Raw genomic sequence first — 27,661 nt, 5'->3', positions numbered from 1 at the left:
TTTGTTACTACAGAGTCACATACAATTGCTTATGAGTAAATATTGTTCCCTATATATGTTACACATAAACCAACTTTTTCAAAACTGTACCCTTATGGTTTATTTATAGTTATAGTAAATGGCAATCTTACAGGAAATTGCGTGATCATATGTAAAATAAAATATTACACGGTGATAACTACTAACATTTTTACATAGTAGAGAGATTTATTTTTATTAATGTAAAATATCTTTATTTGGACAATAGACCTTTATTATTATTATTATTTATCTTTATTTGGATAATATATCTTTTATTACTAGTGTTTGTAGTTCTTCCAATGATTCAAATAAAATAAAGCATAACAATAAATAACGATTGTTTTTTATCTCCATTTTAGTTTAGTTACTATAAATTATTTTACAATTCTAAATACATACTGTACATATGTATTCATACGGAGGTAAACAATTATCATTTTATTATTTATTATATATTGTAGGAATATAGTTCGGGTGGCGGTCAATAAAGGTATCAAAATTGTAAAAAAAAAAAACTATTTATTGTTCACCGTTAATTGGCTAACAATAAACTTTTTTTTAAAAATTTCTTTATACTGTCAACTATCTTCTTCCAATATTTATTATATAATTTCATATCACGGTGTGAATACTACAACTAGATAACGTTTTAGAAAATTAAATATGTGGACTTGCTGATTCATAGGATAGAATATATTTATTTATGTATAATCAAAGTATCTATTTTAGAAAACGATGTATCTGTGGATTGTAACAACTGTTACTTAGTAAATTTAGTATTTACTGAACCTAACCCATCAGAACATTTTTTTTATAAAACCATTTTTTACAAATTTTGTAATTATCTAAATAAGTATTCGTATTAACTCCAGTATATATTTGCATTTGTATAAAATATTACAATAAAAAAATGTAATATTAAGTTGCATCATTATGTATCAGAAATTTGAAAAACTTTTGGTCTTTAATCAAATCTTCAGTTACTCCTGACCTCAAAATTAATTGATAAATTTTTTTTTTGTTTCGAACTTTAATTTAGAATATCAGGAAAAATACTGATTCTCACTGATAAATGAAAATATACTCCATATAAAGAAATTATGTTAGGGATTTAGATCTATATAATAATGAGAGAGCTATATCGATTCCTGAGATAGTATCGAGTATTATACTCAATCGACACGAACGCTCTGCAAAATATGTCCATCAAATCGTAAATTATATGGAACATAGAAGTCAATCGATTGATGATTGAAAGCATTTAAAATATTAAATTTATTTTTAAAGTTCAGCAAATAATTTTAATGCCGGTAAAAATTATCATAAAGTTGAAACCAAATATAACTCTACAAGGATGGAAATTGTGAATTAACTTTGACCCTGTCACTGTTTAAGGCTGAATGTACCTCTCCAAGGGACCGCCCAAAATTAATAGTATTTACTTTTAGATGTTCTTCAGATTTTTCAAAAGTCTGTCCAATTTTCAATCCGTAAAGGGCATTTTGTGAATTTTAAGCATAGAATTTACGCTAACTGGTTATTAAATCCACCAGTTGTATAATACAGAAAATAAAATGCGAAAATATTAATAAACGATTTTTTTTTTTTTTTAAGTGTGGATTTATTGCCTTGCAGAATCGTTCACTGAAACCAATGACGCGTTTCGCGTAATTATCGCATTTTTGCTTACAAGCAGATGGTTACAAGCTTTAACAGAATCTTTAGGCTAAAAAACCAACTTTCTCATAGGAATAAATGAATTTGTAAAGAGTAAAAGTTAGATCAGTTGACGTTATCCATTATTTTTGGTAAACTGGAAAAAGATGTTTTTAATAATTTATTTATTGTTATTTACAACTGTATAAAAATATATACAAGTAAATTTGCTATAGATGACATAGTGACATAATACAAACATGTGGAGAATCTACCCAACTCCAATAATATTTTTAGAGAAGATCTCGAGGCCATCGGACTCGGCAAGTTCACATATTTAATTTTCTAAAACGTTATCTAGTTGTAGTATTCACACCGTGAATATATGAAATTATATAATAAATATTCGAAGAAGATAGTTGACAGTATAAAGTAGATTGTAGGAAGATAGTCCGGGTGGTGGTCAATGAATGTATCAAAATATTATTAACCAATTAACGATTAACAATAAATAGTTGTTTTTTCCTATTTTGATTCCTTTATTGACCGCCACTATATTCCTACTATATATAATAAATAATAAAATTATAATTGTTTACCTCCATATGAATACATATATACAGTATGTACTTAGAATTGTAAAATAATTTGGTAACTAAGCTAAAATGGAGACAGAAAAAAATCGTTATTTATTGTTATAATTTATTTTATTTGAATCATTGGAAGAACCACAAACACTAGTAATAAAAGATATATTATCCAAATAAAGATAAATAATAATAAAGGTCTATTGTCCAAATAAAGATATTTTACATTAATAAAAATAAATCTCTACTATGTAAAAATGTTAGTAGTTATCACCGTGTAATATTTTATTTTACATATGATCACGCAATTTCCTGTAAGATTGCCATTTACTATGACTATAAATAAATCATAAGGGTACAGTTTTGAAAAAGTTGGTTTATGTGTAACAATATATAGGGAACAATATTTACTCATAGGCAATTGTCTGTGGCAATGTCAAGGTGCAGTAACAAAGCTTGAATAAAAATTTGTGCAATTTAGAGGAAAAAGTAATTAGGTACAGAATATGTTTACGCTAAGTTATATTAATTTGTAAATAGTTATAGCATTCAATTTAATCACACTTTATTTTGATTAGTATTATTGTCGTTAGTAGTTGGTTTTTATTTTATAAGGAAGAGATGTATTTATATTTTATATTGTAATATTTAAAAGCAGAAATAAAGGCCATTTGGGATTGTTTGCCAAGCAACGGGTCAACATTGTAAATCAGCTGACCAGTCGCCATTGTGTAGTTCGTCTGCTTGTTACCAGAACTTGTCTGAGTGAATTATGTGGTGCATAAACATTTAATTTTACTTTTGATTAATGGTAATACAACTATGGTGTCCGATGAGTGTCATTATAGTATTTCATTCAATTGGATACCTTAATTTTAACCAGTGTAGACGTGGGCCTACCAACTTTTGAAAGTTGACCATAACAGCTCCGTCAACAACATCGCAACAATCAAGGGATATCTCCTTTGAGCTATCGAAGTAACAGACAGTATTATATTTTACATAGTGATTCATTTTGTAAATTTGTTTATTATCTACATTACAGTTTATTCATTTGATTTTATCTTGGAATACATTTTTATTTATAAAGGTTTTATTTTGATTTTACGTTTATATTTTTATTGTTATCTTCGACCAATGAACTGTTTATGTCCCAGCCAGTTTGTTTTTTGTTCTTTGGAGCTTTCCTTCAAAAAGACTTCGTCGATTCCAATTGGCTTTACTTTGTTGACTATGCTGCCCGCACCCCTGCCATCTTCTCATATCTATCTACTGTCGATTATTAACACTTCATTAATATAATTTCGTATGTAAAAAGTCATAGCAAATTTAAATGGTTCATGGTTTGTTAAGGAAGAAATGAATTTCAAATTTCAATGAAAAGTTTTTAAACAAAAATTACATCTCAAATTAATCTTGTGGTTGAAATCTTATTAAGAGTTATATGGAATTTCCCCAAAGATACCCTATTCCAGAGCTGGAATAAAAGATGTAGGAAATGCATTTGCACACATTCCTGTACATTAATATTGATTTTCTGATATAGATTCAAAACAACCCAGCAAAATTCTAAAATTGGACGGACTATGGACAAATGAAGTTGTAGTGGAGCATATGCATATTTGAAATTCAGTGTTTAGTTTTAGTTATTTAGTTTATTAATAAAACTAAGAAAATTTTTGGATTTTTTAACTTTAGCTGGAAATATGATTTTTAAATAATTACGAATTTAATTTAAATCTGCTGGTTGTCAGCTTTGAAAAGAATATTGCCTCAATGCATAGGGAAATTGCCAGACAATAACCAACTATAGGGATTGTAAATAAGTCGGATTATTAACAATGTTATAGTTGTTTGTTGATAAACTGTATACGATGGCAATCCTTCCCGGCCGGACCCGCCCCATTAAGACCACCAGAGAGCGACGATCCTTATATCACTTTTGAAATATTTGCTTAAAAGTGAAAAAGGAGACTTTCTTCTTCTTCTTTAGCTTTGCTCTTCAGTGCCTCTCGGTGTAGAGGATCATTCAGCCAGGAATTCCACTCTTCCCTAATTCTTGCTAGGTTCCTCGCCTGTCGGAGATTCTTGAGATCCCGGAGATATGACATCCTACGGCGGCCCCTAGGTCTTCTGCCCTCTGGGACATATACCATAGTCCTTAGAGGATCTCTGTGGTCGTCCATCCTGATAACATGGCCGAACCACTTCCGAACATGTCTGAAAAAGAGACTATATAAATTGGAAAACGGGTTGAATTTATTAATAATTAACTATGTATTTATTAATAAGCAACTATGTCGTATCAGTATACAGTTTGACCTTGGGGACGAAATCGAAATACACGGGACAAATATACACCACTCGAACCGAATCTTGCTAACGCCTTTGTCGCGTGAATGAAAAATGCTTGTGAATATCATCTAGAAAATTATCAAAGCTTATCGGAGAACAGCATCACTGATTCTAATAACCGGAATCAACTCCTGAACTACAAACTTCTACGACTCCTTTCCTATTTTTTTTTTTACCATCAGCCTTTGTGCGACAGTTCAAAGGTTTGGAGAAACGAGGGCGGAAAAGTGATCATTTGGTAAATTGCTGATTGAGCGAGGTCTTTCTTGGAAACTAGTCCCGGATTCTTATCGGGAAAAGACTTTATCTGATAAGGAGTCACGCGCAACAGAAAACAAGACGAATAAAGTGCTCCCTATTCTATTCCTTTTTAAAAGCCGGGTAATGAGATACGTTCCACCAGAGAAGACTAAAAGTCTCTGCTATCCAACTGATCGGTATCATCAACGTTTTTATTTAAATTGGTAACGAAAATAATTTTAGTAACTATATTGTAACAAATATTTAATATAATAATAATTATCTTTATTAATTCTGGGACTAGTCCCTTTAGAATAATATTACAGGCGTCGGCAAAGGGGATAAGTGCCTTAGGGTATAATAAAATAAAATAAAATTGAACTTATATAACTAAAATAATAAATTGGAGAAGAAATAAAGTAAAAGGTAAATAACGATATATAAAATAAAAAATGAAAGAAAACCATGTATCATGAAACAACCACATGTAAATGAAAAATAATCGAACACAGATGAACCTAAAATAATTAACAAAAAGGAACAATTATTTTATGTACATATTTAATAGTATAAAATAAAATCGAAATCATCAAAGGTAAGAAAAAATATGATAATAAATAAATAGAATAAAAAATAAAGCCTCTAACAAATCATAAATCTTAAGGTATATTATAATAATAATAAATTAAAAGAAAAAAATGATTGTATGAGCATAATTAGATATCTACAGATTATACATAAATATTGAAAACATCAAATAATATTTATGTTACATAGCATCTTTCTTCATATCAATTTACAATTTTGTTTGAAGCTTTTAATTGTTATTCTTCGGGAATTCGATGAACAGTATGTGATTGAAGATAAGGAATTCCAAGGTTGGAAGGGTATTAGAGCAACAAATGAAACAGGGTAAATCAGCATTACCAATCTGAATATCTCAAATGCCAAATACTCTAAGCCCTTACGATCTGACATTAACACTGGACATATTAAAATTTGAATAAAAGATCGAGGATAAAACCCTGAATAAAAATATTTAAAAAAAAAAAAATTAAAACGGCTATTTTCTGGATACTCCAAATTAAATACTTTTAATAACATCTCGAAAGGTTATTAAAACCAGTCAATGATTCAAATATCAAGGAAGATCAACTGATGGTTCAACTGGTCTAATCATTCAATTGGTTTTAAAAAAACTCCATTTAATTTGTTAATTGAAATTAAATTACCCGCAACATATTAATGTAGCCAGAGGCCGTATAAATCATTAATATGTATGAAGATTTTAACTGTATATGTGACCAATAAATGATATGCTTCCTGTTTTCGATTAAATCTTACTTCAAGAGATGCATCTTCATTTTTATTTTCTTAAAATTCAGTGATTGTATGTTTCCAAGATGTACTATCCAATTTAGGACTAAACTAAACGTTTTTTGTATTATGCAGGAATAAGAAATAGATACACCCATCTTTGGTTGATACGTATGAAAATACATATTAATTAAGAGCAATAAATTAAGTATTTAGAGGTGAGAAGAATAGTACAAATCCTCAACAATAATTTATTTTTATATCATGTATATACAAAGATTAATGTACAGCCTACCAATAGCTGTTGCTAAGACTAGAGTGGGGAGAAATAATTTGAAACTTGACGCTGTGGTGAGCTTTTTCATGTTCTGCCTGGTGAGCTGCAGCAACCGCTTTGTACTCGGCTGTGTGAGCGACCGTACCATCGTGGTTGAGGGGAGCTGGGATGTGAGCCTCTGGATTGTAGGCGTAGGAAGGTTCTTTGCTGATGTGGTCATTATGGTTATAAAAGTGATCTTCATGTGAGTTGTAATCTACATTGTCGTAAAGGTGAGGTTTATACTGTCCGTCATCTTCCTGCTGGGACACATATTGGCTGTAACCTCCGTCCTGATGGGCTACGGATTGAAGCTTTTGGTATTCTTGGTCATATGCAGCTTTGTGGACTGCAATGGCATGCTCTATCTCAGGTGTGTTTGCGACTGTGCCGTCATGGTTGAGCGGGGCCGGGGGTCCGTGGTAGAGGTTCGAGGATCTTCGATGTCTGGTTAGAATTTGTTGGTGGGAGTTTTGAAGAGATGCGGCTAGGGCAATGTACTCTGGAGTGTGTGCGACTGTACCATCCGGGTTCAGAGGTGCCGGAACGTGGTGTGAGTTCTGTGGGGCTGGGGTATATTGCTGCTGATTGTGCTGTGTTGTAGGGTGGTAAGGGGCTGCGTTGTAGGCAACTGGGTTATAGTATTGTTGTGTAGCTCCTTGGTTGTAAGAAACTTGAGGTTGTTGCGATACGTATGAAGGTGAGCTGTACTGTTGAGTGGACTGTGTATTCTCGTAGAGGTGAGGCCTGTATTGTCCGTCGTCTTCCTGATGAGGTGCGAGCTGTCCATTATTGTGGGGGTTGTACTGTCCGTTATCCTGAGGGTTGTAATCCTTGGACGGCGGAGAGGTACGATCTGGGTGGGCTGCCGCAAGGGCCTCTGCTGCTTGAAGCCTCTGGTATACTTCGGCATAGGCCGCATTGTGGACTTCATTCGCCTGCTGGAACTCTGCCGTGAAGGCCACCGTCCCATCGTGGTTGAGTGGAGCGGGCGGGCCGCGGTACGGTGCGTCCCGTTTGGAGCGAGTTACATCACTCCTTATCGAGAAGCCCGCTGCCAAACTGAGGGTGAGAACTAGGACTGTACTGGAGGAGATCATGTTGGTTTATGGTTGACACTGACCGCTAGGATATTTATATAAACCTTCCCACTCCTGCGGTCGTTGCAATCGGATCTAATTAGTCCAAATATTCGCACAGTGGTTACATTCTAAGTACTCAGTGATCCATTGTATAATTCTATGAATAATTTAGTTACTCGTTATTAATAGCTCACGCATTAACAAAATTGACGTAAGACTAGTGAACACTAAATCACTAGTTTGGTGAAGGAGGTGTCGTTCATCAAATCTTATTTGGGGGAAACATAAGCATCCATGGTTCTATTATATGCAGATACACGTTCTCTCAGTGTCCTTTTTAATTTTTTTAAAATTTAAATATTTATTTATTGCTATTTACAACTGTACATTATAATACATTTAGTAAATCTGATCTAAGCTTTTTAATTTTAAATTTAGTTTCAGTGCTGCAGCTAGAGTGTGAACAAACTCGTACATATTTTTTCAAAGATTTATTTATTTTCATCATCGTTCTTTTTTCGCCGATGTGTCATCTTAACTATAAATTAAATATAAATAAAATGCAATCCTATATTTGTCAAGCTTTAATAATATTTTTGCTGAGATCTACTGAATATTTCTTATTCCTTCATTATCTAAACCTTTAGCGAGTATAAAAATAAAATAAAATAAATATGGTGTGATTTTTTTACTTCACATTTGTGTAACCTTTCTGCCTATTCTATTGGCCATTTTCAAATATTTTCATTTTCGCCTCAGTACTCAAATCTATTTTCAAACATACATTATGAAAAACATCGAAAACCAGAGTATTTTATGAAAAATCATCTCAATTCTGGGAATTTTACGAAAACCCATGAAAACTCATGAAATTATTATAATAACACAAAGTCAGGGTATTTTAAAATATATTTAAATAATAAGGTTATATATAGTAGAATGAGCCGAAAAAAAAGTTAATTTATTTTCAAATGCATTACTAGGGAAAAGTAGGGAATAAGGAAGATAAAAAAAGAAGCAAAAAATCTATCCATATTTTGTACGTAAAAGTATGTATTTTTACATTTTTATTCGGATCATTGTCTATATGATTTAACTTGCCACAATGTAAATAGCTCTAGTCAATTATTATACGAATTGATTTTTAAAAAATGGAATATAGTTTAAACTAGTCAGCTTCTTTCGTTCCCTTAATTCGTTCAAATACCATCAATTCAACCTGCTTTTCAATTTTCAGACGGAATACATATTATATTGTCCGTATGTATTATTTGTAAATATTGGCATTATTTTGTTAGTAATATTTTTTTTTATTTACTATAGAAAATATAAAATTTAATTCCCGGTAAATATCATTCAGGTTATTGCATTGCGGAGAATAAGATGAGTGTGTAAGGTTGTAGAACTTCGTAACGAATGAATCCCCAAAATGTTTATAACCACTGAACCGACGGGTAAACGTCCCAGGGGTAAACCGAAACGTAAATGGGAAGATTGCATTGAGACTGATTAAGTAGATTTGATTTTGAGGGACATCACTGGATAGAGAGAGATTAGTGGTATCGGCATCGAACCTTGGGGTTCGCTAAGCCTTTATAATAATTATTAGGGAAAACTTGTTATTCGAGCGGGCTCATTACCGCGTATGGGAGGGTTCCAGGGGTGTTGGATATGGGAATGGTCAGTGGAAATTACTTCAAAGTTCTTTCTGGCTAAGTCCGATGAACTCGATGACAAAAAATGAGAGGGGTCTCCTCGGGTAGCTAGAAGGTGTGGTATAGCATTAATGACCCTACTCACATATTCTGTAATTCACAAAATACCGAAAATAGTCATGGATCCTCCTGAGATAAAAGGCAAACTATCCAAAGTTTATTACGAGTCCCCCATTTGGGCCTCCAAGTAGGAACCATTTCAGGGGATTCATAGGGTAAGTTGAAAATTTGAGTTTTAAGTTTAGGGACGTGGAAAGTAAGAAGTTTAAATTCCGGTGGTGCGTTAAAATCGGTCGCAAACGAGGTTAACGGACACAATTTAGATATCGTGACGCTGCAAGAGGTTCGCTGACCAAGTGTGGGTTCGTTAAAGGAAGGGAAGTACACTATTTGGTACGGGGGGGGGAGAAGTGGTAATTATTTGTTAGTTAATCGTTTCTCATAAGGAAAAGATTGCTTTCCGCGCTGAGGGATGTAAAGTTGTATCGTGATAGGATATCGGTGGCAATATTTCGGTAACGTTGATTTAAAATCGTGCTGATAAACATTCATTCTCCTGCCGAAGACTGCGATGAAGAAATTAAATGAGAATTATATGATAAACCGGAGGAGGTTAACGATTAATTACCGCGAAACCGTATGAAAATAATATTAGAAGATGCGAACGCAAATATTTGAAGAGAAGAAGTATATATATAGCTATACATATAGCATACATCCTATATGTACGTACCAAATACCCATTAAAATCTTTACAGGTGGGTGCGAAAAAATATATATATAAATGAGGAAATCATCGGATACATAAACCTAAAATCAAATCGACCACGCCTTGGCACATCATTGATGGAATATTAACCTGAGATCCTATCGCGGGGCAAAATGTTGGCCCGGCACTAAATAATTAATTGTGAAAACTTGACAAAAACGTAATATAAAGAAGAAAGATGAAAGCGGAGTGTGTTCTAAAATTTTGTTCTGAAGAAATTAAAAACCCCATCAGGCGTAAATAAATTCGCGCTGGAAATCAAAAATACATTTGGAGCTTTAAAACCATTAGATGATCAGGATCGTGAGGATATTGAAAAGTTATTGGTACGACTCAGAGCAAATGTTAAAGAGGTCGGTAATTGTGTCCCGGAGAAAGATAAAGTAAAAAAAAAAACTGTAGCTGAATAGAAGACTGTCTTTATATGTGCCAACAAAGAAAAGCCGCTAAGTTAAAAACTCTCTATAATCTTAGCGAAAACAGTGTTTCTTATTTCTGGGCCTTAAAGAGTGAGACATATAAATTCCTGAGAAATAAAAAAAAAGGAATACTTTAAAAATAAAATAACAGAAATAAAAAATAACAAAATGAAAAATAACGTACGAGAAATGTGGCTTCCTTGTCATTTCTGACACATTGGGGGGTTGGTTATCTAGAGTTTACTAACCTGTTCTAACTATGGTTGGGGATCAAGTCTTCATTATGTGGGACCGCCACATCAATGAAAAAATCGATACCCTAGGCCGGTTTCAAACCGGCGCCGCCTAAGCTCCCAGGTTGCAAAGACCTACGCTTCAACCTTTCAGCTGAGCTATAGACGGCCATGAACTAAGGGAACTGCATACGGTAAATATAATCAGCCTCTCTTCCATAACACGAAAAGCTTAAATTTTTATAAAAATATAGTTAATTAAACAAGAGAAAATTTCCTACATGTTTGTTCTCATTATTTTATTTTCATCACGCGCATCGTATATCAGTCAAGACCAGAAAGGATTTTCGGTGAAATATTTTGTAAGTTCAGAAAATTTTTTATTCCTTAAAGTGTACTCCTTACGAATTTCTACTTAGCACATCAATTTTTTTTAGAGGCCTTAAAAATAATTGTTTTTATATTAAACCTCAAAACTTGAAAACGCTTAATTCTAATTCCAACTATGATACTTGTGTTATGAAACTGAACGTAGGTGAGCCAAAATAGGGCCAGAAAATAGATCTTGATTGAAGCATTTAGATAATTTATTTAAAATTTAATTTAAATATAATAGAAGTTATTCGGGATTTCAAGTCAAAAAATTGTTTTGATTTTCTTAAAATTCCATCGGGCAAAGTCAAAATTCGAAATGAAATCATAGTTTTTTCAAAACTTCACCGAAACATTCCCCAAAGATCCCTATCTATGTTGGGCAATACGCGGAACAAAAACAATCATAGGGTAGAAAAATAAAGGAAATCTACTCTTGTTTAATTTAGACTAAAGATTGAGACTTAAAAAAAAAAAAAAAATCGTGGAAGAGAAACCGAAAATATTAGTTTTTAGCTCCAAAAATGTGAAAATATAAAAAACGTTATCAAATTGGGAGGATTGCATTAAGGCAGATTTGGTAGATTTAGATTTGGAGAGGCGTCACTGGACTGATGTATTGTAGAGAATGATTGCTGGTACCGGCATCAAACCTTTGATTTCCCCTTGCCTTTATTATTATTATTAAATAATTATAATAATTATTATTATTATTTATTATGTATTATTTTATAATAGCTATTTGGATGAGCTGAAATTTGTCTAAAAATACCCTAAAATAGTTTCTGACCTCCCTAAAAAGATTTTGGCAAAGCCTTGTACATTTTTGCAGCGATCGGTAATAAAGTTGCACTTTTTCAGATTAATTTTATAATTTTTTTTTTTTGGAAATACGATTTTATATGTTAAAATACTAAGTTTTTTTTACAATAATTATAAAAAAGTTTGGTACACTAGTCTTCACGGTTATGAACTTGTTATGACAAACGATTACGGAAAGGTGTATTCGCAAACTTTTTATTATATAGTTACGGCTCTAGTAGTTGTTAGCCTTATGTTATAGCCCTCCTCAACGAACTTCCAGTCTAACATAAGTCGAATTTTCCGAATCGGGCTGGTAGTTTCTGATATTTTTGCTTTGAAACAAACAGAATCTTCTACTTTATTTATTAATATAAAAAGGTAAAAGAATGATTCATTTGATTATCTGGCAAATCATAAAACGTAATAATTATTAATTTTGGTTTAATATTTTCAATGATAGATCGTTCTGATCGACGAAAGATAAAATTATAACCCCTATAACTAAAAGATCCAAATATCTACTAAAAACAATCCGTCCGCCTGCTAAGCTATTTGGTTAGATATGATAAAATACTGTTCAGGGATCGTATTTTTCAAGTTTGATGTATTTTATTACTGTTTTAAAACTACCCAGTTTTCGAATGGGGCATAAAAATATGAGAAATTAGCATCAGGTGAAATAAAAAGTCTTCGGAATCGTGATTCCTCCTAATTAAAAAAAAATCAATAGCGCGATTTTTGTATTAATAAGAGAAAATCAAAATATTCTTCTAGTGATATCTCGCCTCAACTATATTTTTGCTGTCGGCATCAGTTTTTTGTTTTTTTTTCAAGCCTTGTTTTGAATTGTCTCTAGATGATACAGTGATTTTTTTTAATTGTGGAAAGGTTTTCAGTGATTTATTAACTGCCACACCCAAATTGACAATATTTATTTTATTTTCAATACTTGTATAACTTTGTAAAGTTTTTAGATGGAACATAAGAAGAAAGAACCCTATACTGTTTAATTTGTTTTTACGCAAGAGGAGTTCAACTGCATTACAAACAGTTGGACAGAAACATTACGGTTCTGCCAAACCTGGACTTTGATTTTTTTAATTATAAAAAAATTATTTTTATTTAACAATTTTGAACATTGTTTTATCTTGAGCTTCTTAGCGTGTAATTAAAAAAATATAGATAATCATACGGTTTTGGCCAAAATGAGATGGGCTTTATTTCTTTTTTTGGCATTTGGATCACTCGGTTTTTCGATATGCTTCATTTCTATATTAAAAAAAATAAATACATCCTCGCGCCTGCTGCTCCATAACGATCTTCTGATCATCATATTTGTCGTTTGTCACTTTTATCTTTGACAGGTGGAGATGAATATAAAAAAATAATTAGATATAAATGAGGAACATTTTATTATATATCATAGAAGTTCTATTATATACAGGTTAATATATTCAATAATAAAAAGTAAAGTTTTGTTTGGAAAATTATAATTCTACACCCAAAAGTTTATTCAGTTTATTTAAATATTTAATTTTTCTCTTGTCAAATAAGTGTTACTAATCAACATTTTCAACAAAAATTTAGCATATTTACATCAAATGCTCCCATAATGATTTTTAAATAATAATCTCACAAAAATGTATTTATCGACATTGAATAGAATGTTCTAAATATAAAAATTAGATTGAACTTCAGTTTATGTTAAAATAAATTCAATTTAGATGATCTAAATATGAAGAAGAGCAGTTGACTACGATATCGAGTATGCCAGTCGAGATGCTATGAAATAATTAGTAGGAATTGCACCACTAGCAGGGGAGAGAGGAGGCATATATAGAGCGGTTCCACCCGACAGTAGGCACAGACCAACATGTTCTCTTCTCTAGTTCTTATCGCTATAGCTTGCAATATAGCAGCAGGCTTCGACTTCCAGGGTGATGTCACACATATTACGGGAAAGGAAGTCCCCTACCGCGGGCCTCCGGCACCACTCAACCACGACGGCACTGTCGCCTTCACGCCCGAGTTCCACGAAGCGAGTGCCGTCCACAATGCCGCCTACTTAGAAGAGTACCAGAGGCTTCAGGCTGCTGAGGACCTAGCAAAAGCACATCCCGACCTCACTTCTCCTCCGGAATATAAATCCCAAGGGAGCGTAGAATATAGCACACAACACGAAGACGGAGAGCATTCCTACGAGACCGAACAGGCTCAGTATACTCTCCCCTACAACCAGCATGCACAAGGAGTTCCTCATACCCCAGAGTACAACGCCATCGCGGCCGCTCTTGAAGCAGCCCGGAGCAAGAACCACGGAAGACATAGAAGGTCGATCAGACACTACCAACCTGCTCCCCTCAACCACGACGGGACAGTCGCTAACACTCCCGAAATCGAACAAGCTATCGCTGCACATTACGCCGCTTATAACAAGCAGCATCAGATGCTCCAAGAAGCTAAAAATCTCGCAGATGCCCACCCCGATCTGAGTTCTCATGATCAATACGAAACTAGGCAGTACGACTCACATCAACAGGACGATGGGTATGACCAATCAGGTGTATACGACTATAACCTAGAACACAACAACGGTCAATATCTTAAAGAAGACTCCTATCCAGCTTACAACATTCAACAAAATGACGACTTGTACAGCCATAACCAACTGAACGTGGCGCAGTACAGCCAAGAACCTTCTTACAGCCACACCCCTGTGGCTCACGTCCCAGCCCCCCTCAACCACGACGGCACGGTCGCTCACACAGAAGAGTACAAAGCAGTGGCTGCCGCTCACCAGGCCGAGTACTCCAGGGCTGCTCTGAGGGCCAAGTACTCCACCAGTGTAGCTTCTTCCCGATCTCACCCTACTCTCAAGTACGGACATTATTAATTCTATAGGAAAATTGCCAATTTATTTTGTAAATAATCGACTGTGAAATTCTATTAGTATTAATAATATTCGTACGATACCAATATATAATATAAATACAAATCCATCTGTTCTATATGTACAATGGGAGAGTCAGTAATAATAAATGTATATTATAAATGTGATAATAAAGTATAATGTTTTATAAATATGTGTAATAGTACATTTATTTAAACTTACTATTAGATATATTTTTTAATTGATTAACAGAAACTTTAGCTTCCTCCTCCAATATGTTAGGCTAGGCGCATATTGCGTTTCTTGCTTCATAAATTTGATCAGTTTAATTTCATCAGTTTAAATATTTACAATTTTCGAATAAATCATCTTTTATCTATACTTGTAATCAGAAAACAAATTTGAATTAAATAAATGAAACCCGTCTACTGAACAAGTCAGAGAAAAGCTGCGTTCCAATATGGTACGCATAGTGTAGTTCCGGTCGTGACATTTTTGCAGCGTTACTTCAAACGCGTCCCAATATGCGCCTAGGCTAAAAGATCATATCTTTCTATAAAATGTATAAAATTATTAAACAATTTTCATTATTATTTATGATATTTTTTGTACCAATTCAAAAGAATTAAAAAATTTAAAACTAATAGGTATTCTAGTCAACTTATTTTGAAGTGTGAAAAACTTTTCGCAGGTACGTAAACAAGATTCAAAATATTTCTATATTTCAGAGCAGAGACTTATTGATGCCCTTTTTTTTAAATCCATTTTTTATGACATGGAAAACATAAGTTTCAAAAAAAGTTCTACAACATAATATTACCTTTTAACATTATTTGCGATTACCGAATTACACGCCACTTAAAGTTATACAAAAAGTTTCAGGAAAGTTGTGCTGATTTGTTTCCTAGAAAACCTCTAATGAAAAATCCATAGTACAGTGGAGCAGTTTATACAATGCCACTATGTAAAGTTATGCACTGATTAATGCACTGAAACCTCTCTTTGATAGTCTATTACCTGTATCAGTCCATTGGTATTATGTATACTTAAGTATTTGATATATTTTTTCAAAAAATATTGTATGATAAGAAAGTGGTAGTGTTAAGTTAATCTGTAATTAAAAGTCCTTAAAATTAATGGAAAAGTGAGATAAGAGGGTAATTTGAATGAAATTAATGACTGGGCAGAATAGCCTGCAAAAAGATTTAAATTAGTGGATGTGAGGTATAAATTTATATTAAAATTGTCCTTTAGGCTCACTGCATTGTTAAAAAGAAATAATAAAGAGTTTTTTGAGGCTTAACTTAAATACAATTTATTTTATGTAAACAATAAAAACCAGTTTAAAGAAAGTGAAAAAATTATATATAAAACAATTATTAATTTATTTTCATTATGATTTTATTTTTTAAGACTATAGTAAATTTTAGGCTGTTCTTACTGCAATTTATTTTTTGTTTGCATAATTTTTTTCATGTCTTTGACATCGTTTTGTAATTACCCATATTTTTTTTTGTATTTTGTTATATTAATTGTTTCCTTTAACTTATTGGTTTTGTTAATTTTTCATTTTCTAAAATCCTAGTATTTTTAAAAATCAGTACGTGGGCTTTCGTAATGCTGTGGTATGCCAGCGCTGTTAGTATCTGAAGCGTTGATGAACATTGGTATGTATGAATGTAGTGAGGATTTTTCAAAATGAGGACGTATATGAAAAAAAATATTAGCCTTCAAATTGGAAAACATTAGGGACGAGGCAAAGATAATCAATGTCGAGCGTGGTCTGTACTTGGATGCGTGACCGCTTGAAATGCGAATTACATAACACAAAAATCAGTGAAGACTAAAATGACTTTATTCTAACATATTTACAAGAATACTCAGTCTCTATCTTCTTACTTAGCTATCTAGTCTAGGAAATATATATTAACACTTGAGAAGAGGGGGTAGGAAGAATAGTGAAATAGGAGTAGGGGTTTGGACCAATCATATAATTTAGGAAATTAGGCGGAGCCCAGAGAGCCTATGAAATTAGAAGTAAATATCTGGGAAGGGGAAAAAGGCGTGACTAGAAGCAGGGTTGAGGCTTCCAAGAAATTGGAAACTAACTTTCATGTGTTAAACATAAAATAGTTAGACTGATGCAAGTCCATTGTGAGATGACAGCATGTACCTGCCTAAGTGTCAGCCATTGCTATTGATATAGGATACTAAGGGCTTGAAAAGGCTGTTAGAAGGGTCTCTCAGAACCTAGTCGTTTTTATTGGGTTCCTTTTTCTATAAAATTGTAAGGGAATGTGGACATATGCAATCATATGTCTAAAGTGACTGAACCTATAGTTGGACAAGGGGCAATTGTTTAAATTTATAATACCGGTTCCTTAACTTGCGTAACTTCACATCCGAAAGACCATGCTTCGCCCACACACTCAACTTAGGCTTATAAAAAAGTATTATTTGGATGTTTTACTTAATGAGTTCCAAGATGGTATAGTTTCACCATAAAGAACGGCACGTATTAAGTTTCTACAATTTTCCACCGGAGAACAGCTGTTATTAAACCATCCGGTTTCAAAATATTGTGATTTTTTTTTTTCGAATCGTTTTCTTGAATAGTGAAATGTATTGGTTTGCAACAAGTTATAAGTCGTTTTTTTTCTTAAACAGTGACATATTTGGACCTTAACAATTTTTGACTTGATGTAACTTGTTAAGTATCAAAGTAAAGCGAAGCGGAGCGTGTAGGAAATGAGATTGGTAGTTGTGTGCTAAAATTCATAGAAAACAAAGTAAATGCAGCAAATGACGGAATCGATTTCATTTTTATACAGATAATTATCCTGACCAGCCTATGACAAACCTATAATAAATATATTTAACAAGTTAACTTAATGTAATCACTACTCTGAGTGGTAAAACAATTATGAACCTAAGGTGTACATGTTGATTGTGAACTTTAATGTAGCAATAAAGGCAATTATTATTTTCATTTCTGTTTAGTATTTTTTTATATGAGTAATTAATGGTCGGGAAATACAGTATTTTAAGTTTTTTGGAAAGTGTCATATATATCATATTTGATTATGATAATACCTCTGATTTAATTCTTTTTTTTTTTTTTATAGAATCACTATTTGGTCTCAAACTACACATTAAACTTGTTTTTTTACTGCGCAAAAAAAGTAAGCCCCCATTATTGTTTTGACTCGACGTCATTTCGACATAAAAATACGTTTATCTACTCAGTGTGTTAGTTTAATTTATTTTTCGTTATTATTTTACCAATTATCTATTATGAATTATATTTCTTATGGTTCTTGTGCTGTACTTGATTGCGAAATTGCTACAATATAGATAACTCAAAAGTTGTTTATCCAAGTATCAAAAAATGTCAAACTTGAAACATTTAGTTAAAGCCAACTAAAAAGAAATCATAATTATTATCGAATCTAAACGTAGGTTATATTTTTGTGGAGGGCACTTCGATGTAAGTATAATGCAAGATGCTTATGTTTATTAGAGGTTATATTTATAAGTAAATACTACTTAAGGTAATTAAAACCTAATGGGTTCCATGATATCAATGAATTATGAAACCATCTAGATTTGATTGTCAATCTGATAGAACATGCATGTTAATCTGATAAGGAAATATGTACTGTATACTTTCATGAAACCGTTTTCCTTGTTTGTTTTTTAAATATAATAATGAAAATTCTTTAAACAGCAAATACATAATAATTTTAAAACAGCTAAAATAGTGTGAATCGCTAAATCGGGTTGTTAGTTTTTGTCTAAATGACGTCACTTATGAAACTAGCGTTGTGGCTACAAATTGATTTTTTTAAATAAAATTAAAAATTAATCCAGCATCTATAATAATAAAAAATTGTGTTTCAGGATTGACTAACAATCATCAATAATATTAACATTATTTCATTTCTTTTCCTATGTGGTCAAATACTTTATCTACTCTTCAGTAAGTTAAAAGTAAAACCATTTTAGTTTTTTAAGTTTGATCTAAAACATAAAATATCTGTTATTTATTTTATCTCAATAATTAATATTTGTTGATTCTAGCTGGGACGGACATTTTCAAATTTATCCAACGACATGTACTTACTCTGTGTTATTTGTAGTAAAATGGACTAATAAAAAATTAAATCTTCAGATTACTGTGAAATAATAAAAAAACATGACTATGACTTCTTCGTTTCCCTTGATTCGTCGGCGTAATACTCATAAAAATGACTATATTGGATTGGGTTGTAGGTTATTTTGAAAAACCGATTGTTAATTACTAAAAATTTTTAATCTCAGGAGGTCAAAGAATGAAATGAACTTATAAAAATATAAATATATTTTCTAAACTTCTAAAACAGAAACATTTATTGGACTACCAGTAATTATTGTTAGAACTAGCACCATCTTTATATTGTGTCAGGCTGTTCTGATATTTGGCATTTTGAACAACCCTTGCATATTCCGCCTGGTGAGCTGCAGCCACTGCTTTGTACTCGGCTGTGTAGGCAACTGTACCGTCGTGGTTGAGAGGAGCCGGGATTCGAGCTTCTGGGTTGTAGGTGTAGGATGGTTGTTGATTATGTTGATTTGATAGTTGCTGACTGTGCTGTGCGATAGCTGAGTGCTGGTTTTGAGTGTAGTGACCTCTAGGCGAGGTGAGGTCGGGATGTGCCGCTGCTAGCCTCGCTGCTTCTTGGTACCTTTGGTACTCCGCAGCGATCGCGGCTAGGTGTGCTGCTTTGGCCTGCTGTACCTCCGTGGTCAAAGCAACGGTACCATCCTGGTTCAGCGGAGCGGGGATGTAAACTTGAGGATAATTGTTTGATTTCTCTTGGTTGTATTGAACGTAACTCTGTTGGCCCTGATTTCCCTTGTTATAGGAAGGAGACGTGAAGTCAGGATGTGCTGCTGCTAATCTCTCTGCTTCCTGAAGCCTCTTGTATTCTGCATCAAAAGCAGCTTTTTGTGCGGCAGCGGCATTTTGAACTTCAGGAGTACTGGCTACAGTACCATCGTGGTTGAGTGGTGCCGGGGGGCCATGATAGTACATCGACCGTCTGTTTCGTGTTCCTTCAACATTTTGTACAATAAATCCTGCAGACAGGACAAGAACAGTTAGAACAGTGATGTGCCTGGAGAACATGTTGGTTTGCTTCTGAACAACTAATCGCTCGCTATGATATATATAGATTGTGAATTCGGATGAGTGCAATGAATGGTGCAATTGAACTTAATTAGCACAAGATTTATCTCAGTATAACGTTACAACATACGGATATGTTGCCTATCGAACCATCTCATGTTCTCAATACCTCTCTAATATCCTCTTCGGTCCGTTCAAGAGGATAGAATCATTACTAATTCACGGCCACATTTTTTTGTATATTTTATTAGAATGTTGGTACGCAACTGCTATTAAAATAATTAAAATATTTAGAAGGCAAAATACACTATGACACATTTCCATTCCTTTTCAGAGAGCCGCTGTTGGATGGTTCTTGTGATAAAAAACTGCACCCTAGTGCAGTAAAATTATGTTCGTGAATTACTCTTTGTCAATTAAATAAAATGAAGATGAACATACAAGAAGAGATTGTTCAAATAAATTTATTTTGATCATTATTATTTAATTATTTTAAATGCAAAACAAAAATATAATCTTATATACGATCACAAATAAGTAAAAATATATTTATTTAGCCCTATGTTTTGGTCAGAATTTCAAGCATTCATCAGGGCAACTTGGTGAACATCTAAGCCATATAGTACTTCTTCTATACACTTCAACTGTTTCACGGAAGTACAACTGCACTTGCCAGGCTTCCACTCTCACTTTCGTTGCTGTGATGCTAACTTTGTATAAGTGTTCATCAGAGCGAAGTCTGGCGTCAATGTGCACCCCGGAATATTTAATAGATGGTTTGGATAAGATATCGATAACTCTCTCTTTTTTCTACTAGATATCAGCACTGCCTCAGTTTTATGTATGTGTGTCCCGTTTTTCTGGGATTTAGTTGCGAAGGAGTGCAAAAAAGAGAGTGCTAAGTAAACTATGAAAAATTTACTTAAAAGAATTTATCGAAGTGCATACGTTTTTATTGGAAAACAGAAGAAGTGGTGATTATTGTCATTTTGAAGATAATACCACAAACGAGAAAATTCACCAAACTCGTTTCTTTTGGCGTAAATGTGATTCTCTTTCATTTTCCGTCGTTATCGCCTGTGCCTGGTACGTCGTTGACTCAAAGGTGATTCCAAAATTTCACGAATTCCTTTCTTCACGATTCGCATCATTCCGCTCCCAATGATCAAGAGGCCTTATTTAGGCGTCTTTTGTCATTCTGTATTATCGTCTACGACTGTCTATGCTAAACATTATTTTTTCTAAATTTTTTGGCTTTCCAACGATATATTATAATATATTTCTGTATATTATATGTTTGTATAAATATTTCATTTCAATGATATATTTTCAATCTATTTCAAGAGAATAATATAAAAAATATCTGTTCCGAAACGAGCGATTAATTTCAATTGAAAGTAGGGTGATAAGTGAACGAGATGTGATGCGCGCAATGCACAAGATTTTTCAACCCATAAAATGGATTTTTACAAGTTTCTGTAGCTATTAGGTACGCCACACTTTATAAAGTGAGAAAACAATTGAGCAATGCAATCTTTACTCTTTGGCTCTCGTACTCATGTGATCTATAAATTACAATGGACGAAGAAGAATTCCGAAAGATTGAGCACTTAACATTGATGTTGATAGTAACTGATAGACTTAAATAAATTAACTTTTAAGAAGGAATCTATGATTTTTCTAATCAAAAATCACGAAAAGTACCTCTTGGGAATGTTTTATGTTTCTTTTTAATGTATGTTACTTTTCTCAAATGTTATATGAATTAATTTTTAAACTAGCGTGTTGTTTGTTAACCAAAGTTATTTAGAAATAATTTTAAAAGTTCCATCACTAATTTGTAATATTTAGTCAGTAGATCTGTAACTGCCGTTCCATAAAGTGTATGATGTTAATCAACCGTACTTTTTACTACAACTATAGTACAAACTTAAATAGAAATTTTTCACTTCAAGCATCTGTGGGACCGGAATGTTTAATAAGAACTACCTATTTGGACAATGGATGGTCCAGATAGATTGTTATCTTATCAAAAAATTAGAAAGTACCTTATATATAGTAACAATAGTAGTAAATAAATATACATACATAGTAATAAACACTCTTTATTTAGTAAGCAATAGTAAATACTCTCGATAGATTTACCCTGGGTATTAACTATTGTGCGATTATTATTAGAGTTTAGATTCCTTCATTTCCTTTCAAAATTCGAAAATGTTTAAATAACAATTTTTTTCATATAAAATATTAATCATTGTAATTTTCATAATTGAAGATGTAGATTTTAAATATAATCATTAATTTTAAGTTTAGTTATTTTTTTTTAATAATTATTTATTGTGTTATATTACACTCTGTTTTGTAATAATAATAATGCAGATAACAGTAATAAGAATCCGAGAGCACATTCACGCCATATTTATAGAAATATAAAGTAATAATAATAATAAAAAAAAAAAGAAATAAGAAAAAATCGATAAATATTTAATAATAATAAATACACCTAAAGTAAAATAACATGCTACAGTTAAATTGAATAAGATTATCTTTTTGTTGATGAATAAATAAAGGACTGTGGATATATAGATAAATGAGAAGATGGATGGTAGTACGGTAAGTGAAGAACTCAAAGTAAAAACTTATAAAACAAAAGCACTGGCTCACTTAGCGCACTTAGCTTAGATCGTCACCAAGTTGCCCTGATGAATGCTTGCAATTCTGACCGAAAGGTTGACACAAATAAATACATTTTTACTTATTTGTGATCTTTACTGACCGCAGCTCTAACGATTTTCTCCTTATATATAAGATTATATTTTTGTTTTGCATATAAAAAAAAAATATATATATATATAATAATAATCAAAATAAAAGCATATAAAATTATTTGAGCATTCTCTTCTTGTATGTTCATCTTCATTTTATTTAATTGACAAAAGGTACTTCACGAACATAATTTTACTAAATACCAGCATAAATTGCTGGGGTGCAGTTTGTCATCACAAGAACCATCCAACAGCAGCTTTCTGAAAAGGAACGGAAATGTGTCATAGAGTATTTCGCCTTCTAAATATTTTAATTATTTTAATAGCAGTTGCGTTCTATAATAGCGTACCCACATTCTAATAAAATATACAAAGAATTGTGACCGTGAATTATTAATGATTCAATCCTCTTGAACGGACCGAAGAGGATATTAAAGAGGTAATGAGAACATGAGATGGTTCGATAGGCAACTTATCCGCGTGTTGTAACGTTATCTAACAGTAAGATAAATCTTGTGGCTAATTAAGTTCAATTGCACCATTCATTGCACTCATCCGAGTGAATTCACAATCTATATATATCATAGCGAGCGATTTTTTTTTTCAGAAGCAAACCAACATGTTCTCCAGGCACATCACTGTTCTTGTCCTGTCTGCAGGATTTATTGTACAAAATGTTGAAGGAACACGAAACAAACGGTCGATGTACTATCATGGCCCTCCGGCACCACTCAACCACGATGGTACTGTTGCCAGTACTCCTGAAGTTCAAAATGCCGCAGCCGCACAAAAAGCTGCTTTTGATGCAAAATACAAGAGGCTTCAGGAAGCAGAGAGATTAGCAGCAGCACATCCTGACTTCACGTCTCCTTCCTATAACAAGGGAAATCAGGGCCAACAGAGTTACGTTCAATACAACCAAGAGAAATCAAACAATTATCCTCAAGTTTACATCCCGGCTCCGCTGAACCAGGATGGTACCGTTGCTTTGACCACGGAGGTACAGCAGGCCAAAGCAGCACACCTAGCCGCGATCACTGCGGAGTACCAAAGGTACCAAGAAGCAGCGAGGCTAGCAGCGGCACATCCCGACCTCACCTCGCCTAGAGGTCACTACAGTCAAAACCAGCACTCAGCTATCCCACAGCACAGTCAGCAACTATCAAATCAACATAATCAACAACCATCCTACACCTACAACCCAGAAGCGCGAATCCCAGCTCCCCTCAACCACGACGGTACAGTTGCCTACACAGCCGAGTACAAAGCAGTGGCTGCAGCTCACCAGGCAGAGTATGCAAGGGCTGTCCAAAATACTAAATATCAGAACAGCCTGACACAATATAAAGATGGTGCTAGTTCTAACAATAATTACTGGTAGTCCAATAAATGTTTCTGTTTTAGAAGTTTAGAAAATATATTTATATTTTTATAAGTTCCTTTTTTTCTTTAACCTCCTTAAGATTAAAAATCTATAGTTATCAACAATTCGCTTCTGAAAATAACTTACAACCCAATCCAATTATAGTCATTTTTATGATTATTACGCCGACGAATCAAGAGATACGAAGAAGTGATAGTCATGTTTTGTGTTATTTCACAGTAATCTGAAGATTTGAATTTTTGTATTAGTCCATTTTATGATACCTAACTACAAAAAACACACAGTAAATACATGTCGTTGGACAAATTTGATAATGTCCGTCCCAACTAGAATCAACAAATATTAATTATTCAGATTAAATAAATAACAGATATTTAAAAAAAAAAAAAAAAATGGTTCACTTTTAATTTACTGAAGAGTTAATAGGATATTTGACGAGATAGCAAAAACAAAAAAATAAATAATGTTAATATTACTGTGAGTTTATTCAGAAACACAATTATATATGTTTTATAAATATAGATACTGGATTAATTTTTAAAAACTAAGATTTTTAATTTTTGTATCAACAGAAGGAAAACGCTAACCGCCACACTAGTTTCGTATGTGACGTCATTTAGACTGAAACCAACAACACTTATTTAATGATTCACACTTTTTAGCTGTTTTTAAATAATTACGTATTAGCTGTTTAAAGAATTTTCATTATTCTTTTAAAAGCTAACATGGAAAACGGTTTCATGGAAACAGACAGTTCAATTTTTCCTTTCAGATGACATCCATGTTCTATGAGATTGACAATCAAATTTAGACGGTTTTATAATTCATTTATATCATGGAACCCATTATTTTATATCGAACAAATTTCTCCGTAAGAAAGCAAGATCAATAAGATTTTAGTTACTTAAAGTTGTATTTCGTTATAAATATAACCTCTAATATAAGTATCTTGCATTATTCTTACATAGAAGTGATCTTCACAAAAATATAATCTATTATTTAAATTCGATAATAATTTCATAGTATTAGTATTTGAACTACTGCAAAGACTAAGCTACGCGTTTCGTTTAATTTTTAATCGACATCACTTGTCAAAAATATATCCCAAGATTTCGATGATCTGGTTTACTTGCAGACTTCACGTTATACTCTTCATTAAGAAAATTAATTACTTTAAAGTCTATTTTGGAAATTTTTAAATCAGATCCTCTCCATTTTGGGAGAACTAACATAACATAATACACAAACCCTAAACTACCGAACATAATACACAAACCCGAACATAATACACAAACCATAAACTACCGAACATAATACACAAACCCTAAACTACCGAACATAATACACAAACCTTAAACTACCGAACATAATACACAAACCATAAACTACTGAACATAATACACAAACCCTAAACTACCTAACATAATACACAAACCCTAAACTACCGAACATAATACACAAACCCTAAACTACCGAACATAATACACAAACAACTAGAAGACTAGAATAAAGTTTTACTTTAATATTTAAAAAATTGTATATTTAAAATTTTTATATGCTTCTACTATAAGATTACCATTTTGTAAGAAAAGCAGGAACATTGCAAAGTCCAAATTCAGGCCACGATCGTATGCGAATCTTAAAATAAAAGAGATTGAAGGCGAGGAAGATGTTGATCGTGAACTTTAATGTAGCAATAAAGGCAACTGCTCATGTGCTCTACACCACCTAGCAGGCTGGATTTGTATTTGTTCACTATGGACGAAATAGCTTATTAGTTCCGTCCCAGGTTGAGTCAATAAATATTAATTATCCGAACAAAATGATCACAAAAGGTTCTTGTGCTGAACTTGATTGCAATGTTGCTACCGTAAAAACAGCTCAAAAGTTGTTTATCTAAGTACCAAAAGATATCAAAACTAGAAACATTTGGTTAGAGCTCACAAAAATAGATTATATTTTTGTAAAAATCATGTAATTACACACATCGATGTAAGCATAATGCAAGATGCTTATGTTTATTAGAGGTTATATTTATAACGAAATACAACTTTAAGTAACTAAAATTTTATTGATTTTGCCTTCTTACGGAGAAATTTGTTCGATATAAAATAATGGGTTCCATGATATGAATGAATTATAAAACCGTCTAAATTTGATTGTCAATCTCATAGAACATGGATGTCATCTAATAGGACAATTTGAACTGTCTGCTTTCATGAAACCGTTTTTCATGTTTGTTTTTAAAAAGAATAATGAAAATTCTTTAAACAGCAAATACGTAATAATTTAAAAACAGCTAAAACGTGTGAATCCCTAAATAAGTGTTGTTGGTTTCTGTCTAAATGACGTCACATATGAAACTGGTGTGACGGTTAGCGTTTTCCTTCTGTTGATACAAAAATTAAAAATCTTAATTTTTAAAAATTAATCCAGTATCTATATTTATAAAACATATATAATTGTGTTTCTGGATAAATTGACAACAATATTAACATTCTTTATTTTTATGTTTTTGCTATGTCGTCACATATCCTATTAACTCTTCAGTAAATTAAAAGTGAAACCACCTTTTTTTTATAACAAAAAATATCCGTTATTTATTTTATTAGAATAGTTAATATTTATTGATTCTAGCTGTGACGGACATAATCAGATTTATCCGACTTGTAATGTTCGTTATTTGTAGTTAGGTATCATAAAACGGACTAATACAAAATTAAAATCTTCCGATTACTGTGAAATAATAAAAAACATAAAATAGACGCCTTTCGTTTAATTCAACTAACCGAAGTTAGGTGTTTACGTTTTACGAAGATAAGATTTTGGCGAGTTAGTAGATTGCAATACCTTTCACTCAAATATAATTTTTGAGAGGTCTGACCGTGCATCTTATTAACATTATATTTCTTCGTAATAGTCTATAATACATCGAATTTAAATAAGGTATTATCATTCGTTCGATTATAAGCCCGAAAACCAGCCTCTGATATTCATAGTTTTTAAAGTTAACTCATTTGTAAGGGAGTAAGTGGGAAGCCAAAATTATTTTTGAATAAGAATTTTACTCGTGCCTGTACCTAATTCACGCTTCAGTATTGACGAAATATTGGAATAAATAATAATTAATTTGCAAGCATTGCAAATTTTGTCAATATTCAAAGGTCAAGTTGATATCAGCGTCAATGTTCAGGCAGTATAGTTTGCAAAAAATATTTCTTATTCATTAAATACTTACTTCTCGCTCACTCATGTTGAATATTCCTTGCACAGGCTTGACAAACAAGTGAATTTAGCTTAGATAGTGCTAGGAATATAATTTTCATATGGAAACAAAAATAAAAAGGAAATGGTCCGGGTGCATTCAAAGAAAAACTCTAATAGCCATAAAACTGTTTATTATGAGCCAAGGTTTCGCACCACGTAGCAGGGCTTTCTGGCTTGAGGTCTTGCGAGAGTGAATTTTCGCACTGGTCTCTTTCTGAAGTAAGAAAGAATTCTTCACACTGATCTCTTTCTGAAGTAAGAAAGAATTCTTCACACTGATCTCTTTCTGAAGTAAGAAAGAA

The 27,661-nt window shown here is 32.6% G+C and overlaps 3 protein-coding genes across 3 annotated transcripts; 2 read left to right on the top strand and 1 right to left on the bottom strand.

Annotated features, from left to right (window-relative positions):
- The first annotated feature begins 13,759 nt into the window (after nucleotides 1-13,759).
- On the top strand, nucleotides 13,760-14,779 carry LOC106685579 (uncharacterized). Its single transcript, XM_014428340.1, has one exon. It carries the CDS (start codon nucleotides 13,760-13,762, stop codon nucleotides 14,777-14,779), a length of 1,020 nt encoding a protein of 339 aa, XP_014283826.1.
- A 4,393-nt stretch (nucleotides 14,780-19,172) lies between these two features.
- On the bottom strand, nucleotides 19,173-19,943 carry LOC106685578 (pupal cuticle protein-like). Its single transcript, XM_014428339.1, has one exon. The coding sequence runs from the start codon at nucleotides 19,941-19,943 to the stop codon at nucleotides 19,173-19,175; it is 771 nt and encodes a 256-aa protein (XP_014283825.1).
- A 3,384-nt stretch (nucleotides 19,944-23,327) lies between these two features.
- On the top strand, nucleotides 23,328-24,089 carry LOC106685577 (pupal cuticle protein-like). Its single transcript, XM_014428338.1, has one exon. It carries the CDS (start codon nucleotides 23,328-23,330, stop codon nucleotides 24,087-24,089), a length of 762 nt encoding a protein of 253 aa, XP_014283824.1.
- The last annotated feature ends 3,572 nt before the right edge of the window (nucleotides 24,090-27,661 follow it).

Source organism: Halyomorpha halys, unplaced genomic scaffold (genome assembly GCF_000696795.3).
Source record: "Halyomorpha halys isolate HHAL.00 unplaced genomic scaffold, Hhal_1.1 Scaffold712.1, whole genome shotgun sequence".
NCBI classification, from domain to species: Eukaryota; Metazoa; Arthropoda; class Insecta; order Hemiptera; family Pentatomidae; genus Halyomorpha; species Halyomorpha halys.
The sequence above is the reverse complement of the archived record's forward strand: the minus strand, read 5'-3'. Positions and strand labels throughout refer to the sequence as shown.